Genomic DNA, 19352 nt, shown 5'->3' with positions numbered 1-19352 from the left:
AGATTACAGAATTCGAGGAATTCTACTTGGATATCCAAACCTGTGATATCTAGAAGTATTGGGATACATATTTAAGAGATACCCGTTGTATTTGAAAGAAATTCAAAACTGAAAACTTGCATAGAAACCCTGTTTTCTTAAAGGACTGTCTTACGCTAGAATGCTAGAGGGAGCATTTGGTATATGTGTTTTTCTAAGGGAAGTTCGGTTGCAACAGCTGGCGGGGAGTGTTCAAAGGATGGCTCAGGCAAAAACCTGCCCAGGTCTTGACCAGCATGGGTATGGTGTAAAATGGTGTGCTTTCGGTATGATGGGCGAGGCCGACGAAGGGGTCCCTGAGTTAAGTGCCAGGACACCTAAGGAGGATCCTAGAGGGTTCTGACCAGGCAATGCACGGGCTCGCGGTGCTGAGGACACCCATGCGTATGTCGTGGAAGATATGTCGTGGAAGATGTATATATGAATGATGACGAGAAAATTATTGTAATCTGTTACTAGATCTCGTTGTTGACCTGCTAGCAGGTCTCAACGAAGAGTCCAGAGTGATACCGTTTTGTGAGAAACAAGGATTGAATGGAAATTTTGAATTTTGACATCTGTAAACCAGTAATTGTTTGTCAATGAATTGTTTTATAAATTAAAGTTTAAAGAAGAGTGTGTGAGTATCTATATCTAAAGCAAAAGTTAAGAAAGGCTTTCAATTATGGGTGGGTTAGTACTTGTCTGGTTCTACTATTCCAGTGGTTGAGCGGTGGCTAACCCATGGGCCGGATGGGCTGGAATCACTAGAGTTTTAATAATAAAATTGATTAATATACACTTAGAACTCGAGTAGTTAATTAGAATCCTGAAGACTTCTCTAAAGAATAAATTAACGGTTGTGCATGATTCAATTAGGAAGAAAGCGTTGATTTCTTCAAAGTTAAGTCTATAATAGTTTCCCTTTTATCTGGTTTTTTCAGATGAATGTAGTTCAGTATCTTGACCTCGTTAAAAGAATTCGTTAAAGAAAATAAAAACGGTGGAATCGTCCCGCTTTTCGGGCATGGGAAAATTTCTCGGTTTTGGTTTTCAGAATGACCACCAGCTTAGTCTCGTGCCCGGACATTCGAGGGCGAGGCCCTGAGTGAGAAAACCTGCCCCGCGCAAGAGGAAGTAACTACCACTGCTGCTACCATCCGGGAATCCCGATGCGCAGAAGGGGGAGTGGGATCCCACAGGAATCAGTGGTGGGGCTGACATGGAATCATGATGTCGGAAGCTGAAGGGGGCAGAGTTATCAAGTCAAAATCAACTGATGGATGGAGGCGAGACCAACTAATGGATGGACACTGAACCAACTGATTGGATAGACGCTGAACCAGTTGTGCTAACGGACGGAAGTGGAATCAGCTAATGGATGGAATCTGAATTGGCTAACAAACGGACTCTGAATTGGATGACGGATGTTTGTACAATCAGCTAACTGAATCAGGACGGAAGCTAAAACCCAAACACTGAATGCGGAATGCCGAACGCCGAATACGAAAAGCCAAGTGCTAAATGCACAAATCTAAAGGGTAAACCCGACCAAGAAAGTAAACAAAGCCAAGACAATAAACCTGGCCACAAAAGTATAGCCAACCAAGACAATAAACCTGGCCACAAAAGTATATCCAACCAGCTGTTGAATGTCCAAAGCTGATTGTTGAACTCTAAAAGTGAAATGTTAAGCACCGAATGTTGAAAGCTGAATGCGTGAATACTAAAGTCGAATGCTAAGTGAGGAAAGCCAAAGGTTGAGCTGCTGACCAGGCAAAGCTAATTTTAAAGTAAATTGAATGCATAGAGTATGAGAGGTGCCAATTTGGGAAAGCAGGCTAAGCATGCATTTCCACATATAAGCATGTAAGTCAAAGACCTTTGGATGTGGTGCATTCTAATGTTTGGAGACCAAAAAGACGGTATGAGCCACAGGAGCCATTATTATGCACCTTTCATTCATGAACCGCACTATGAAAGTGGTGGTTGTATATCTCATGAAAGAGAAAAGTGAAGTGTTTACTCGCTTTTAGATCTCTAAAGCTATGGTCGAGAAAAATAAAGAAATGCTCATAAAATACATAAAGTCAAATGGTGAGGGAGAATATTTCTCCATTGAATTCAATAATTATTTAAGAGATCAAGGGACACAGATGCAATATACATGTAGGTACACTCTGCAAACAAAATGGGGCTATTAGTATAGCCCGCAACAAAATGGGATTGCATAAAGGAAAAACTTACATATTGTAGAAGTTGCACGTGCACTGATAAAAATGAAAAAGGAATTTGCAGGCTAAGCATTGGACATGTCAATATTCAGTGTGGTTAAAGGATTTGCAGGCCCAAATTATTATCACAGGTTTACCAAATTTCAAAGTAAATGGAATGCATAGAGTATGTATTTCACATATAAGCATGTAAGTTAAAGACCTTTGGATGTGGTTCATTCTGATGTTTGGAGACCAACAAAGACGGCATCAATCAAAGGAGCTTGTATTATGTACCTTGCATTAATAAACCACATGGTTGTTTTTCATGGAAAGAGAAAAGTGAAGTGTTTACTCACTTTCAAAGCTTCAAAGCTATGGTAGAGCCATTATTATGTGCCTTTCTCATTGATGAAACACACTATGAAAGTGATGGTTATTTTTCATGGAAAGAGAAAAGTGAAGTGTTTACTCACTTTCATAGCTTCAAAGCTATGGTAGAGGGAACAAAGTTGCAATTTACATGTAGGTACACCCCACAAGAAAATGGAGTTGCATAAAGGAAAAACTTACATATTATTGTAGAAGTTACACATGCATTGATAAAAGAAAAAGGAACATCTCATTATTTTTGGGCTAGGAAACTGCATTTTATATCATGAACGATGCCCAATGTAGTAGTTCATGGCATGATGCCTGAACAAAAGTTTACTGGCAAAAAACTAGCTTTACACACTTGAAAGTGTTTGGCTACATTACCTATGTACACGTACCAAATGAGGTGAGAAGTAAGTTAGATCCCAAGTCAAAAAAATGTATATTCATTGGCTACTCCCTTAACAAAAAAGGCTATAAATGCTAGAACCCCACTACATGTGAGATGAGTGAACAAGGATGTAGTGTTTGATGAAATGAGCAACTAGTATACGCTAGTGAAAGATTATATCGATGGTGAGGCAAATAATCGTACGGGTGCCTTAAATACTGAGCAGCAATCACAACCACTTAGTGGACTAGGAGAGTCATCTACCAATGGGCGGACCAAGGTCCATGTAGGTTGAGGCAGAATGTTAGACCTTGGTCAGGCAGGTTGAGGCAGAATGTTAGGCATTCTAATGCATCAAGTGGTGATACTACATGTGTTGAAAATTCAACAAGATAACATGTATCACACACTAAGGAAAAGAAAAGGTGGATCATGCCTTTTATAATGCATGATGTTTTAGTAGATCACTCCTTTGTTGTTGATAAAGATAGTGACTCAAAATAGCACCTTGACGAGGAGTTATTACACGTGGTGAATAGAGAGCCAAAGCAGTGTTGAGAACAACTGACAGTGATCTAGGTGTACGCAGGTCTATTAGAGTCACATATCTAATCAACGGGTTGAGATATGATGCGTATACAACCCATCCTTATGCATACATGGTCAAAGCTTTACAAGAGGTGAAGCCCACATGTTTTTAAGAGTCACTATATGCATTGGGAAGATGCACCATGGATAAAGAGATGGGTGCATTAGATACTAGTGAGACATGGGATTTGGTGTCTTTGCCTACGGAAAAGAAGGCAAGTGGATGTAAGGAATATTATGACATGGATCTCTTATCAAATTTTTTCCTGCCCAATCACTATTAGCTAACTAAATTAAAATTTGTGTATTCCATGTATTAATGAGTATTGTGATTTAAAGCTCCTCTACTATACCAAAATATATACTTTGTGACTTTTTAATGACTCTATGTGGGTTTGCCTATTAACTAGGATACAATAATTATTGAGAATATAGCAAGACACTGCTCACTAAATTGGCGATAGTAATGCCTTGCCCAACAAGAAGAAGGAGGAGGAAGGTAAGGGTCAATACCGGGATTAGCTTCTAGACATCTTTAGAAGATGACTCCCTCTTGTGGGAATCTAGGGTCCTCTACCTTGCACACCAAAGGTGCCTTTGGGTAGAGAGCAAAGGGGAGATAGCTATGGAAGAGCTCAACCTCTACCCAATGTCTATGATGCAAAAGGAGAAGAATATGATAACTAATGTGTGTGTCTGAGTGAGAGAGAGAGAGAGAGAGAGAGAGAGAGAGAGAGAGAGAGAGAACATCCACACAAGAAAGAACTCAAGCAAAACACCCACACAATCCACTCGCATACATCACATCAGAAAGGAAGCAAGCAAGCTACTAACATAAGAGCACAAGAAGACTCAATTATGATAATAGGATTGTATCCTTTTCTCGTTTGTATTATATTCATGCCTCATAATTACAATGGCCAGCCATCCATGGAATATCTAGAGGGCCCCAAAAAGCTAGTATAGATAATATTTAGGGTATGTGAAAGGTGAGTTAGCTAGCATTACACATGCAAGCGCACCATAATCCCAAAATCATATAACATAAAGCGCTTAGTATGGTTACAATATGTGATACAAAATGGTGCAACCTCCTTATACTTATCCAATGAGATAGTGATACTTGGCTTTATAAACCCACTTGGTGTCGATAACCTTGCATTTTTATAGGGTCTCCAGAAGGTCCCAAATGCAGTTCAATGAAATTCTTCTTGGTCAACAAGGTCCCAAATGCAATTCAATGCAGTTCTTCTTCATTGACCACCTTCGAGTACATGGAATCCATCCAGTTTGCATCTACTTGTGCCTCAACAAGAATGGTGCGCTCATGCACCTTCTTCATATCTATTGTGCGTGCATTATTTACAAGGTTTGCACTCCTCAATCCAACATATATCAAACAATGCATCTAAGATGCCCAAGGAACAAACTGACCCACTTAGGAAATTCCATAACCCTTATTGGTTCCCTTGTGTTTTAATCTTTGAATTCCATCTCCTAATTCTTTTGGAGAGGTGATTATGTTGATTGGGAAATAATTTCTTGGCTACTTGATGGACAAGTGAAAAGCATCTTTTCTTCCATTCAATGTGATTGCTCCAAGAATACCACATCACTACCCAACCATGACCTTATAAGCCTCCAGATCAGAGTCGTAACACTTCCAACTCCACATACTATTTCCCAAGAAGATGGATTTGCGACTAAGGAAGATTGCATACAAAAAATCAAATCATCCGTTCATCTTTCGATCTGAGGGAGTCTATCCCTTTGTGTGAAGGGTGCTACAAGATCGAACAGTTCTATGTTGTCCTAAAAGACCATGTTCTATATATTTCGAAGAGATTAATTACTGCTCCTACAAATTCTGTGTGTTTGCAAGAAGTTTGGTTATTAGTAAAAGCCCTATGGAGCTTCTCAACTTTGGTTATCTCAGTGAAAGCCCTATGGAGCTTGGTTATGAGTGCAATCCCCTATTTCGAAGAGATTGATTGCTACTCCTACAAATTCCTTTTGTTTGTGAGAAGTTTGGTTATTAATAAAAGCCCTATGGAGCTTCTCAACTTTAGTTCTCAGTGAAAGCCCTATGGAGCTTTGGTTATGAGTGCAATCCCCTAGCACCTAGAAGACCTCCATATGTAACCATTAAGAGAAGCTTACATATTTATTTTTTGTAAAATATTTTTTTTACCTAGGCTTTTAAGGATCGTTTTTTTCCTCACATGCCCTTTTTAGCTCTACATATCACAAAAGCAACCAAATAAGTGTATGAAAGACCATCGTTATTTTTATTTAAAAAAACAAAAACAAAGGATACCATCATTTATACCCTACCCCATCCAATAATGGGTGATGAAAGAGCATAGTGTACAAAAGAATACCATCAACTTTTTTTCGCTCAAGGTCAAAGACACAAGGTTACTTAGCTTATCCCTTAATCGAGACTAGGTCATGTACACTTAGCTTAAGAGCCCCTCTCCCCGTATTGTTTTTCTCCCCCTTGATTGAGACTAGGTCATGTACTTCTATTTCGGTTATATTTTTGATAGCTAATGATCCAAGAAAATAAAACTTTACTAGCAACTTTTCTCCAAGCCCATCCTTCTTGGTTTTTTTAGAAACGACCTTTGAAGGTGGGGGGAACATTCAATCTAGCAAATAGGCTTTAAAATTATGTTGACATTTTTTAATAAAATCATTTATATTGACAATTCTTTAAAAATAATATTCTTTTAGTTTCTTTGGGTTAGTTTTATTTGTAAATGTTAGGAAATAATTCAAAAAATACAAGAACATGGAAGTGAAACATGTCTCAAGTGCATGGTATTTTACCTAACGAATTTCCTGGAGAACTTGTGCATGATAAATGGAACCTTGGTGAGAAAATCTGAAAGCTCAAGATACACGATGGAATAGGGAAGTGTCATGTGCACGCTAGGGGTAGGCAAATTGGCAAGCTAGAGTGTGATATGCTATGGGCGGACATAGCTTTTTGGTCTACTATTGATAGTGTGTTCTTTTTGGGTGTTCCTTCCCTATTTATTGGGGGGAGGGGTACCAATTGGGCACACACCGAGACGGATGGAACACAGGAGTGCAGAGCACGTGGAGCAAGAGCACCATCGCGCAGGAGGCCGTCGTCCTTGGGGAACAACCCCAAGTGGTAGAGGACACCGGATGACGACAATGGCAAGGCACTCACGAGAGCATGACGCTCTAGCTCGTTACTCGGTGGGGACGGCCAAGATTGTGAGCCTTTCTCATGGCTGTCATGGTTGGGTGGTAAGTATGCATGCACCCCCTTCATGGTTTATGGTTTGTTTTGAAGGTTTGCCTTACGGGTAGATCCTGGAGGCTTGACAGTGGTATTAGAGCCAACCCTAACACAAGAAGCTGAAAGGTATGCGTGGGTATGCATCACATCTACAAGAGACTTGGGTATGCTTCTCATCGTTCTCTTCTTATGAATCGTTGCTTTTGCTATCAAGTCGTTGCTCTATGTTGCATGAGATTGTGGTTGGCGTAGGAAAAAAGCATGTCTAGTCGTGTGAGAGAGGGGAGAAGAGATCGCGGTGGTTTATGTGTGGAGTGAGCCCTCTTTTGAAGAGTCTCATGCTTGACCATGTTGGCTATCCGAAGGGGCAGGTGCCTGTACAGAGGTCGCACCAGGTATAGCAACCATACAAGACTGTACGGGCCTGTGCATACAGGTACAGCAACCACACATGTGGCGGGTTTGGAAAGAGGCCTGGACAGGCCGTTCTAGTGGTATAGGGGTCGTACGAGCACAATATACACAGCTGTACATATGTACGAACTAGTGCGCAACAAAAGCAGCGTCAGACCTGCACGACCACCTCTTAATAGTCCATACAATGTATGGATAGCAGTGCGCAAGAGGGAAAAGCGATCGACAGTAGTCTAAAAACAGCGTATCTCAGTTTTTAAAAGAAAAAACAGAATGTTTTTTTTTTTGAAAAAACTGAGCATTGGTTTCTCACAAGAAAAAAGCATAATGTTTTTTTTTTAGCATGGCATGACTTTTTGAACAAAGCTGGACATTGTTTTTAGAAAAGTATGGGACTGTTTTTTTTAAAATATCAAGGGGACTCATGTATTTACACACATTATATATATATATAAAAAGCGAGCAATATTTTTTTTTAATGAAAAAAAAACACCTACCTTCCTGAAGCCAATGGCGCACGTGGGGGTCCCTTACCTAGTCGCCTGGGCTACGGACATGGGAAGGCCTGTCGAAAACACTTGTGAAGGGCTGTTGGAGTCAACCAGGGCTATCGGCGGTTGCATGGGACTGCCAAGGGTCGATATGGCTTGTGGCAATCCACATGGGGATTGCACCTTGCTAATGGGCACCCCTTTGGGATGAGGAAGCCCAAGTTTTTGGGGTTGTTTCCCATGCAACCACGCATGACGTGTGCACGCACTCGTGCAACTGCAGGGCAATCTAGCAGAGCTACACATGCCATAGCCATCCATGTTACCCGAGGTCTGCCACACATAGACCAAGGTTGTGGATAACCACGTGTAGGTTGTCTGAACAGAGGCGTACGATCGTCAATCGACTGCCTTACAACAAGTGATGGCGACAAGTTTTTCTACGATCTCTTCAAAATCTTCTCTCCAAGATGTCTAGGTTGTGTACGAGACTTTGTGTACTTGCGAGCTTCGTATGCACATGCTTCGTTCTATCTTAGTTTTGCACCAGCGTGTTATGAGGTGTGTTTATTTTTCACATGCAAGGAACATGCAAGATAGGGTTTAACAATAAAAGCACAATGTTGTACCGTGTTATGCAAGTACACATGTTTGTTCTTAGATACACATGGGAGTTTTTACTCCAAGAACTTTACGGACACACACACACCTTGTACTATGCAACACAAACCTAAGACCCTATCAATATTGGAATGACCATTGTTTTCGTTGTTGGGCTTTGATAAGCAAGACTTATCTACATATGCAAGATTGAGCAATACTTGACTACACATTGCCGTTATGGCTACACGGATATCTGAAAGAGGGCATCTAGATTAAGTTTACTTGTTGGGATTCACTGTCAAATTGCATGACAAGACGACTATCCGACAATATCCAATATGTACCTTTTCAACCTTACAGTCCTTAACGTTTTGATGGTCCTCTAATTTTATGTCCATAGCAAGAGCGTGTACAAATATTCACGCTATTCCAAGTATACCAACCTATTCTTATATTCCAAGTATGCCAACCTGTTCTTATACCAAGTCTATTGAATCATGGTTATTCAAGAATTTGTTCTATGCGCATAAGTTTTTGGAAGCAAGTTTTGGTTTCCAAGATTTTTTGGCTTTAGAAAGATGCTTTGACTGGGACGCTGGTCAAGGTTGTTCTTTGTGTACACAGATGTCTAATCCCTGGACCAAGTTATGATCACTAGTCTCATTTGGAGTTCTTCCTTTCGAGAACTTGTTTCAATTTGTGGCACATGGTCAACCATTGGCATTTATTATTTCTGATAGATCGCGATAGATCCACAAATTGGTGTTTTGTAGTAATCGTAGCACGGGTATGGGGTGTATCATGGTGGTATGGGACGCCATGATCCATCACATGTTACGGGACTACACCAAATTGTCAAGACTTCATTTGGACTCTAAACCTACAAACACAAGGCTATCTCAACATTTTTGACAAATAGATAATTTACTTTTGATACAGACAATTATGATAGATGCTAGCTTGCGTCATAACCAAGTCTGTTGAAACAGTTGTTCCTTTCATGTCCACTCAGCCTTTCAAAGGTCTCTTTAGGATAGTGGTTGTTTACCTCTAGTATTGGTAGCATTGTCAGCTTCGAGTTACCCAGATGATCCATTTGCTCTGGATTTAGGCTTTTGTGACTAGGAATTGACGCTCATGTCCTATTACTTGAACAGGTCAATCCCTTAGTCGGATCGTCCTTGAGACTATTGGTTTCGACCAATAGAAGGGTGTTTCTCTAGTGTTGTGTGACAACTTCTCTTTTGAGTTCTTTTTCTTGAGCTCAAGAATAAGCTCTTTTGAAGAAGGGGAGTATGTCATGTGCACGCTAGGGGCGAGCAGATTGGCAAGCTAGTGTGATATGTTGTGGGCGAACATGTGCTTTTTGGTATGCTATTAATAGTGTGCGCTTTTTGGGTGTTCGTTCCTATTTATTGGGGGGAGGCACCAGTTGGGCACACACCGACAGATGGAACACAGGAGTGCAGAGCGCGTGGAGCAAGAGCACCATCGCACAGGAGGCTGTCGTGGTTGGGGGACAACCCCGGGTGGTAAGAGGGCACCGGATGAGGTCGATGGTAAGGCACTCACGAGAGCATGACGCTCTAGCTCGTTGCTCGGTGGGGACAGCCGAGATTGTGAGCAAGGCTCACGGCTATCATGGTTGGGTGGCGAGTAGGCCTGCACCCCCTTCATGGTTTATGGTTTTTTTTTTAAGGTTTGACTTACATGTAGATCCTGGAGGCTTGACAAGAAGTGAGTTGGAAAACCTCTTTCAAACCCCCACAATTTCACAAGATTCTCAAGACACACAATGGAATAGGGAAGTGATCTTTCAAACCCCCACAATTGCACATAGACAACTGTACTCGTATTGTTGATCTGAGTGATGCAAGTAAGAGCCACTTCCTTATTTTGTCTTAAAACCAGTCGATGCAATTGTTTTCTTCATGTCATGAGAACGCCATTACATGACGGCATATTTACTGCAATCGATTGAGCCGCTTGCAACTCTTGTTGCTTTTTTGCACAACCTTCTCCTCTCTATTCAATCAACCTTGAAACACCAACTTTTCCTCTCTATTTCAAGTAATCCTATTTTCTCCATTTAAACAGCTTGCTTGAGGCTCACTTTTGTGCACTTTAGCACAAAACATGTCCTACCATCTGCCTGCCTGCATACTTCTTATCTCATGAAAAGTAATGACCAAACAGATTTTCCATGTGATAGTTTGAGAAAAAAAAACACATACTTGAGCATCAAAAAATAAAAGGGTAGACCGCTATAGCTCTATATCCATAAAGAAGGCACGATACATCGGCCCTTGCATAAAGAACAGAACCAAGAAACCCATTTAGTATGTCGAGTGATTGAGAATTGCCTCGTTGGCATGACACCTATACAGCTCAAAATCCATCTCTTTGTTTTCAGGCTAAAAAGCCCACCTCCAAAAGCCTGCTGCCACCCTCTGAACTTCTCTCTTCGCACACACTTTAAAAGAGATCACCTGCATCTCATGCACATCTACTCCCGAATTACACATGTTGGCAAAGGCTCTCATATACTTCAAGCCATAGGATGTCAATGGCCCGCAATGCAGCTCGAAAGCTTGCACCTATAAACACAGTATAAACACTTACGAGTAGTTCAAGCATTATAAAATATTCTATTTACAAACATGCCATTCTTTAAAGCAATCAGACTCCTCACCATGGCTTTCAAGCAGTCCCAATCATCAACTAATGGCTGTCCAGGTGGACGCCTTTCTTTCAAGGCAAAAGGTCCTTCATTTTTTCCAAGTAGAAGTTCTCCAACGAGCCACATGCTTCTGTCAGTATGTCTCCTGTGCGCCAATGTCTCAAACAGTTCATCCTGGGCAACTAGCTTCGTCTTTGATCCTTCATGGGCTGTCTTGTACTTCAAGCAAGCCATAAACAGAAAGACTTAGAGAGCACAAAAAACTGGATAGAAATGCAGCCGATACTATGAACACTTAAGAATTACCTTATGCCAGAGGTAAAGAATATCTGCATCTCTTTGCATTATTCCCATCATTGCTGGCCTCTCTGGATTGATACGGTAGCTAGCACAGACGCTCGATTGGGTCAAAAATTCCTCATGGCTCATGGTGGAATTCTCATTAGCAGGATCATTGCCTATGTATACATACACCTTTTCGCCACCCATCTGAAGATTACCATAACACATCACATGCGATCCCGCTGTATAGGTGTTATAATTTGAGGTTCTTGTTTTCACCTAAGAGAGCAAAACTGTAAAAGATGAGCTCTTTTGGGGATCGCAATAGGACATACAGATGCAAGGGTGTCCTAATGACACTTACGGTCTCATATTGTTCTTGCAGCGTCTCTTTTTTCAGATTGTGAGACTCGCTGACAAACAGAGGAACGTTAGGAGACAATCGAAACCTAAATTATCAAATAAAGAATATACATAAATTGGGTATGACGAATGTGCTGCTCTCTTGATTCAAGGGTACAAGAACATTCATTACTTACAATTCAAACCGTTGCATACCTGTCTTCCATCCAAGATACACTATAAAGATCTCCAAGGCAGGTTAAATACTCTGGTGGTGGTGGCGGAACCATGCCTGGACAATAGGTTCCCCAGCTGCTCTCCTCTGCATTTGAAGCAGTGGTAGCGTATATATCTAAGTCATTTGGAAGAAGGCCCTCAAAAATGCTTCCACTTTCACATGCCTCGAGATAAACTACCTGATTAAAATCATGTTAAGACAACCTTATGAAAGAAAATTTGAGGAGAGACCACATCTCGAAGTAGTTTTAACATGTGAAATAAAATGCAAGTACCATTTCTTTGTAGCCTCGGGCTTCATGCTTCCTTTTGAATGCAGCCACTAGATCATTTGCATAAAGGTTGGGATTTGTTGGCATTCCTGCAAAAATCAACCTGTTCCATGGGTTAACTTTTTTAAGCCAAGTGACATAGAACGCTGTCATAGCCCCAACACACATCAGATTGGATGTGTACAACTAAACATTCAACATCTGCACAACCACGAGAGAATGTTAACACATCTAGAATGTACATATACGCACCCAATACTCCTGGACCTCCGTGATCGGAGTAGAACATGAAGATGTGATCGTTCGGACCACTATTAATGACCTTCCCGCTGCCACCAGTCACACCGCTCTTGTTCCCAAGAAACGCAGCCAAGAAGTTGCTTATTGTCACGTCGGATCCCGTGTAATCCTAAAGCATCAAGAGAGCCTCAAGGGTAGAAGAGCAATGAACCCCCACACACAAACCCCCCCCCCCTCCCCCTCAAAAAAAAAAAAAAAACCAAACAAAACGCGGAAAACCCTCCTCTCCCTCTCTCTCTCACACTCTCTCTCTCTCTCTCTCTCTCTCTCTCTCTCACACACACACACACACACAAAGGCACACACCTTGGGAACTCCTGCATATACATCTTCTCCATTGGGACTGTTGATAATTATGCCAGGGTGCGGATTCACAGGGTTGTTCGCAATGTCATCGAACATAAAAACTACAATATTCTCATCTTTCAACCCTCCTCCCCGCAAGACATGGTAGGCATGGCAGACATCCGCCTGCATGTCAAATTCCTTGAGCGAAAACGACAAGTTTTTTTTTCCCCTCACAGGATACAACAAGCATCACAATGCAAGCGCTATAAATTTTTTTTATAAAAAAACAGAAAAGAAAAGGGAAGACTCATCCACAGAAACCTGATGGCGATAATTCCCATAGCCTGCAGAGCCCGCGATCAAAATTGCCCATCTGATTCCCACCTCACTGTCGGAATCTTCATCCGTAGGCATAGCGATGTCAAAGCCATCTGAAAGACGTCCCCAACGCCCCTGTCGTGCTGTGCCTACGACGGCAGAAATGGCCAGAAACCCTAGGTAAGCCAAACACAGACGATGCGTGACCATGGCCTCTAGAGCAGAAGAGCAGAAATGTAGAAGCTAAAACCGGGTGCTGGCACATTGGGGCAAGAAGCTCCTGGAGTGATTTGCCGCCCACCATCGCCACTCCCAGTGAGAATAGCAACAGTGCCACGAGTGTCCCTTTCTAAAACGAGGTGTTTCTGTATATGTAAGAGACATTTGTTCTCTCTACCTAAGAGACATTTGTTCTCTGTGCCTAAGACACCATTGCTTATTTTTTAAGGTTGCTAGAGGGTTTTTTTTATATCAATAATAAGTACTAGTATTGGACCCGCGCGTTGCTGAGGTAAGTAGAGTTCCAGAAAAAATAGGCTCAGTTTCTCCAAGATTTAGGTCATGTTTTAAGTAAACACAATACATTATTTCAAGTGACTTCATATATACATATCTCAAAATAACATCCATGTCTTGTAGATTTATAGCAAAAACAAAAATATCATAGTAATGTAGCATACGAAGATGCAAAAAAGGACCACTATTACATATTCTCAAAAGCACCACAAAATACGTATTCTCAGCAGTCAATAATGTCACAATCAACAAATTGAATTCTTCTCTTGTGAGAAGGATCATTCATGTATAAATATTTTTTGAACTATATATAAATAATTGTATAACCTATTTGTTATGCTTTTGATTTTAGGATATTGCATGACATTGATACGTTTATGGTAAGAGTTGTCACGACGAAGGCATCGAGATGTACGGGATCGGTGTTTGATGATGAGGAGTGGAGTGTCTATTTGTTCTGGAGAGAGATGGACAGATGCTTTGCATCATTTGAGGGGTATTCAGTACCCAATGACTGGTTGTTTCTTACATCCATCATGACCATTGGTATTCGTTATGGGTTTTATACTAGAGCTCCTCATGTACCATCCACTCGATGTTCTATTGTACGAGGTAATTTTGATTATGTTTTTCTATTATAAGTTTTTTTTGAGATTTTATTTATTGATGTGTCGTTATGTGCAGGTCCTTTTGAGATTTGATTTATCGTTGTGTCGTTTGTGCAGGTCCTTTGCATTCATCGATAGTAGAGCATGTGCGGGATGGATCACCACTTTACATTAGAGAGCGTATTATTGACATGCCAAATGCCAGCCGCACGAGAAAATGTCTCCGCCTCATGGTGAATGGTAGTTGGGCCTCGGTGCATATAAAGGTAATCCGTGGAAGAAATACTCTTTCACCAACTTTAGTACCAGTGTGATGATTTCAGTCTCCAAGACTTTAGAGTGAAAGGCCTTGGCACCATTACAGAGTCCACGTCTTGGATCCAAGTTACGAAGCAAAATAACAGGAGCTTCTAATTTTAAAACCAAGCAGTAAGGTGGATATCCACCACGAAGGTCGATTGTGTTCAAAAATTCTGCGAAATATAGGAATGAATTTTCATCATTTTCAAGAATTGAATTTGCACTGAAATATTGCTTAGGCTCACCAGGCATTGCATCCAAAGCTGTCTTATTCACAATATTCACTTGACTGTTTATCGGAGCAAGAATAGCATGCTCACTAAAGTATGAAGCATATGTCGTAGTGATAGCCAATTCAGAGTATACCCAATGTACCAAGTCAATGTACCAAGTCTTTAAGAGTCGATCTTTGCAAGACCATATTACTTGGTAGTGTCACCATTGTATTATCATCGCTACAATCCACTCCATTCCCAATATTCATGACCCACTGTTTAAACTCATTGCATCCATTAGTATTGCTTGATTGAATATGCATATTTTCAGTTAACTTTAGAATTTTGATAGAGTTCCATAGAAAGGAACTTTGATAGAGTTCCATAGAAAGGAACGACACAATGCTGCATTAACAATATCCTCATGTCTTCCCTTCATAATAACAGGCAAGACTTGTCTAAAATCTCCCCCCATTAATACAACCTTTCCACCAAATGGCTTATCTGAGAATAATACATCTTGTAAGCTCCTATCTAATGCTTCAAAAGCATAACGATGAATCATTGGAGCCTCATCCCAAATAACGAGCTTACAAACTCTCAAAACCTCAGCACGTTGTCCATGTACAGGGATTTTGCAAGTTGAAGAATTGTTTAGCTCCAAAGGTATCTTGAATCTAGAATGTGCAGTACGTCCATTCGCCAAGAGTAGAGAAGCAAAACCTGATGATGCAGTGGCCAAAGCAACATGCCCTTGTCCATGTACTCGTGCAAGCAAACAATTATACAAATAGGTCTTGCCCGATCCCCCCGGACCATCTAGGAAAAAAATGTCACCTGTATCTGTCTCGCAATTGCATGCATTATAGCATCGAAAGCAACACGCTGGCTATCTGTTAATGTTGACTCCATAGCACTTAACAGGTTAGATTGTTCGACAGTATCAAAAGATCTCTCTTCCAAAGCAATCTATTTTCACCCAAGACTTCCAAATCAGTTCTGTTTAGTTCAGGCATTCCTTCAAAATTTGCCAATGTCCGTCTCTCTGAACACGAAAAATTTCTTCTAAATGCAGTAGTGCATGAGTTTCAGCTAATTGTTCGATACCAATGAGCTGACCCCTTCTTCTCGATAACTGGTATAGAAAATCTTCTATCATTTCTTCTCGAAATCTCTTCCACAATATTCCTGGACAGGAAGGCTCACAAAATAGCAATATAGTACCAAAAAGACATCTCAACTGCAAGGCATTTTGCATGGATGATGCTTCCTCCATACATGCAACCCATTCAGAATCATCTTCCAGCATCCCTCTGGCAATGCAAGCTGCCTTGAAAGAAGGATAGATGTGACCATTGAGCGAACACAAATCTTCAAATGACTTAGATCCTTTACATATTGTAAGAAGTAGGCGAACATAGTATGCCTCACCTGCCAAAGGAGCTATAAAGTACATGCGCCCTATAGTGTTTCCAATCTTTCTTTTGGTCCATTTCTTCAACTTGGAGTTCCAAACCCATTGTTGAGGAAAATCACTATACAATGTATTGTTTGCTTCAGGATGTTGTTGATTACAGGTAAACCATTCAGTCATAGTAGTCTTGCTTACATTTTCCCTTTGAAAAACGTCTGCAATATTATCATCATCTCTGAAGATAACATTATGACCCCCATCTAAGTGTACCTGTAACCGTTGCACTTCAGGCTTCTCATTGTGTAAATCATACTCAAAGAGTCTCCAACATGCCTGTGATGCAGAGACGTAACGTGCATCCAAATACCTCTGAATCTCATTGACTACGCAAGCAGCATTAACATCCCCACCTTGTACAGTGCTAAATCTTATTGTTGCTCTGTCATGCCCCTTGTATATGTACTTGTAAAGATATTTCACTGCTGCTATTGTTGAGCATATTTCCACATTTACATGAGCATTATATGTGACTCAAAGATAAGGGTTATATGGCACAACCCATCTATTATCAACATTACACTTTTTCAATACCACAGTTCTTCCATCATTTCGACGCATATACACGGGGTAACCACTCTCATCCACAATAGTCTCTTGTGCAAAAACTCGTGGATAGTTCCTTGTGCATTTCCCTTTATCCATACAAATTGCACTTGGATTGAATGGCCCACAGTGGCCATGGATATTGCAATGCAACACGACATCATGCAGAGTAGGAAACATTTGCTTGTCAGGCAATTTGGCACATACTAATCTGTCATAGTCTTGGACAGTCTTAGGTTTATGGGCACTATCCAAGATCAATAACGTGTGTGAATGAGGCAATCCTCTTTTTTAGAACTCAATGACACTCACATATCCAATCACCTTACCAAGAGCTCCTTCTTCACGATATTTTTCATCATATCTGAATGTTTTTAGTGAAATACTCTAGTAGTCAAATCAGGCCGGTCATATGCACTTTGCCCCGAGAGTAAAGCATCTAATACCTCTGGCCACTTTGGGTTACAGGTGAAAGTAATGAATAAATCGGGCTTGCCCTTTGAACGAATAATTGCCATGGCATCCTGATAAAGTTGATACATTTGTCGTGGCCCACCAGTAAAACTAGAAGGTAACACTATTCTGCTTCCCACTGTCCTTCCTGTAATACCACTTCCACTTCCTTCTACATGAAGCATGTCTACTAAACCACTATAAACCTCCGAACGCAAACTTTCTTGATTATGGCGTAGCCAAGATAATCGTGAATAACCTTCCACCACGTAGCAAGCATGCATTTGTATCTGGGCGAATTTATAATCGATAAGCATAGTATTGTCGTTGAGTCACACAATGACCATTTCTCAATGCACTCACTTGTGCATCAGCATAAGGGATTCTCAAGTGTCATCTGTCCTCCCCTCTTAGAAATAACATGACGTACAAAAGAGGCATATAGCACCTATGCAAATTAGAGATGTGTTTGCATGTGACTTCTCGAGTATGCAATAAAATATCATGACGACCAACATTATGATCATCACCTTAACCAATCATGATACCAGCAATCTTGGAAGCTGTTGGCATTGAGTACTGCCTAGATGTGGATTTTGTCTCACATATAGTCATATTCTTCCCACATGCTTAAAAGCTTGATTAGAAGTGTGTATCATGGATTGAAGTGCTTCTAGGATTGTGGATTCCAATCCATTCATGACACCTAGTCGATTTTGTAATTCGTGCTCAGTATCAAACACATATAACTGTGCAAACTGTGGCTTAGGATTATATATATTATTGGGGACCAAGGACCCAATCCGATGATAAACAGTCCCATGCACCTTGAAAGTATAGACACTACTATTGTGAAAGAGAGAGTCATCTATACCTTAATGGCTCAGGTGGTTTAGCAAGTGAAGGAACAAACACACGCCCATGTTTACAACAATATTTGCCAAGAACCTGTCCACAACTCATCTTCTTTTCACTTGCCCATAACTGTGCTCCACAAAACCCACACTAATGTATCATCCCTCCTAATGAGTGACTTAAAGTGCACGAATATACCAAAGGCCAAGTAGCTGCATGTGTACCTTGTACGAGAGGGAGTTCATGGAGGATAGACAAAATCCCTCCCTTTCTTTTTTCAAATACATAAGAGGGAATTTCTCCGATACTCTCCCTTCTTATTGTATTAGCAAATGGCACTTCTCTCTCTTCATGGGTAAAAAAGGAAGACATTGTAATTGCATTACCCTCATTTACTCTTCTAGGTGCATTATAAGAGGTCCTATTTCTAGCAATGAAGCGACGGTACCTTCTTATAAGTCTCAAACTTTCTACCAGTGATATCCCTGAATAAACTCCACTTGCCATTTCCCTTGTTATTTCTTTCAAAAGAGTCCTATTCCTAGCAATTTCACGGTGAACACTTCTAGCACTCTTGTTAGATATCCTTTTATCTCCACCCAGGGCAATTTGAGACCTCTTAGTGCTAGATTGAGGTAAATACATCAAAGTTTCTTTTGCTACTTGTTTTTGTACACAAAAGGTATCGTTTTCTACAAGAATCCTATGAGTCTCTTGCATCAATACATCACCGGTATTACCGGTAACATTATGCACCCTTGCATCATAACAATGAGGTTCACTATCCCTTGACTCTTGTGCACATTTATTTTTTCATTTCTTCTTCTTTTCCTTGGAGCATTCAAGGAAATGGTCTAAAGAGGACACCTCAAACTACCTGTCTCTACCATTCTTGCTATAAACCTAATTCCATCAAGTATTCAATTAGAAGGAGTGGCACATTGAGTATAAAGTCATTTTCTTTATTATAAAATAGTAAACATTGAATAAAAATAACAATATTTTTTTCTATAATATTTGTGTATACACAATATACAATCCCTCATGATGTTTTCTCCAATCTTCACATACATACTAAAAGATTATAAAGCTCTCTCTCTCTCTCTCTCTCTCTCTCTCTCTCTCTCTCTCTCTCTCTCTCTCTCTCTCTCTCTCTCTCTCTCGGGATGACATTTACCCACCTGGCTTCAAGTCTCCTCGTTGATTGGGTAGAAATAATCCTCTAAGTCGACGTTAAGCGGTCTAGTCTCAAGTGGGTGTCTGTGTAAAGAGGACAATTCTCACTACCTTTCTATCACCTAA

General features: G+C 40.7%; 1 protein-coding gene across 2 annotated transcripts; it reads right to left on the bottom strand.

Moving 5' to 3' along the window:
• Positions 1–10614: 10614 nt before the first annotated feature.
• On the bottom strand, positions 10615–13519 carry LOC147623495 (vacuolar-processing enzyme alpha-isozyme-like). 2 transcript variants are annotated; one of them, XM_086821660.1, is made up of 9 exons: positions 13090–13519; positions 12787–12951; positions 12433–12589; positions 12184–12269; positions 11888–12087; positions 11694–11778; positions 11354–11608; positions 11060–11266; positions 10615–10964 (listed from the first exon to the last, which is right to left on the bottom strand). In XM_086821660.1, the coding sequence occupies exons 1-9, from the start codon at positions 13294–13296 to the stop codon at positions 10782–10784; spliced, it is 1545 nt and encodes a 514-aa protein (XP_086677786.1). In that variant the 5' UTR covers positions 13297–13519; the 3' UTR covers positions 10615–10781. The 2 variants fall into 2 exon arrangements, with proteins under 2 accessions (XP_086677786.1, XP_086677787.1); XM_086821661.1 differs by having other exon boundaries at positions 11694–11742.
• Positions 13520–19352: the final 5833 nt, after the last annotated feature.

Source organism: Cibotium barometz, chromosome 27 (assembly GCF_041138505.1).
Source record: "Cibotium barometz isolate CiBa-2024 chromosome 27, ASM4113850v1, whole genome shotgun sequence".
NCBI lineage: Eukaryota > Viridiplantae > Streptophyta > Polypodiopsida > Cyatheales > Cibotiaceae > Cibotium > Cibotium barometz.
This window is presented reverse-complemented; position numbering and strand designations above follow the sequence as displayed.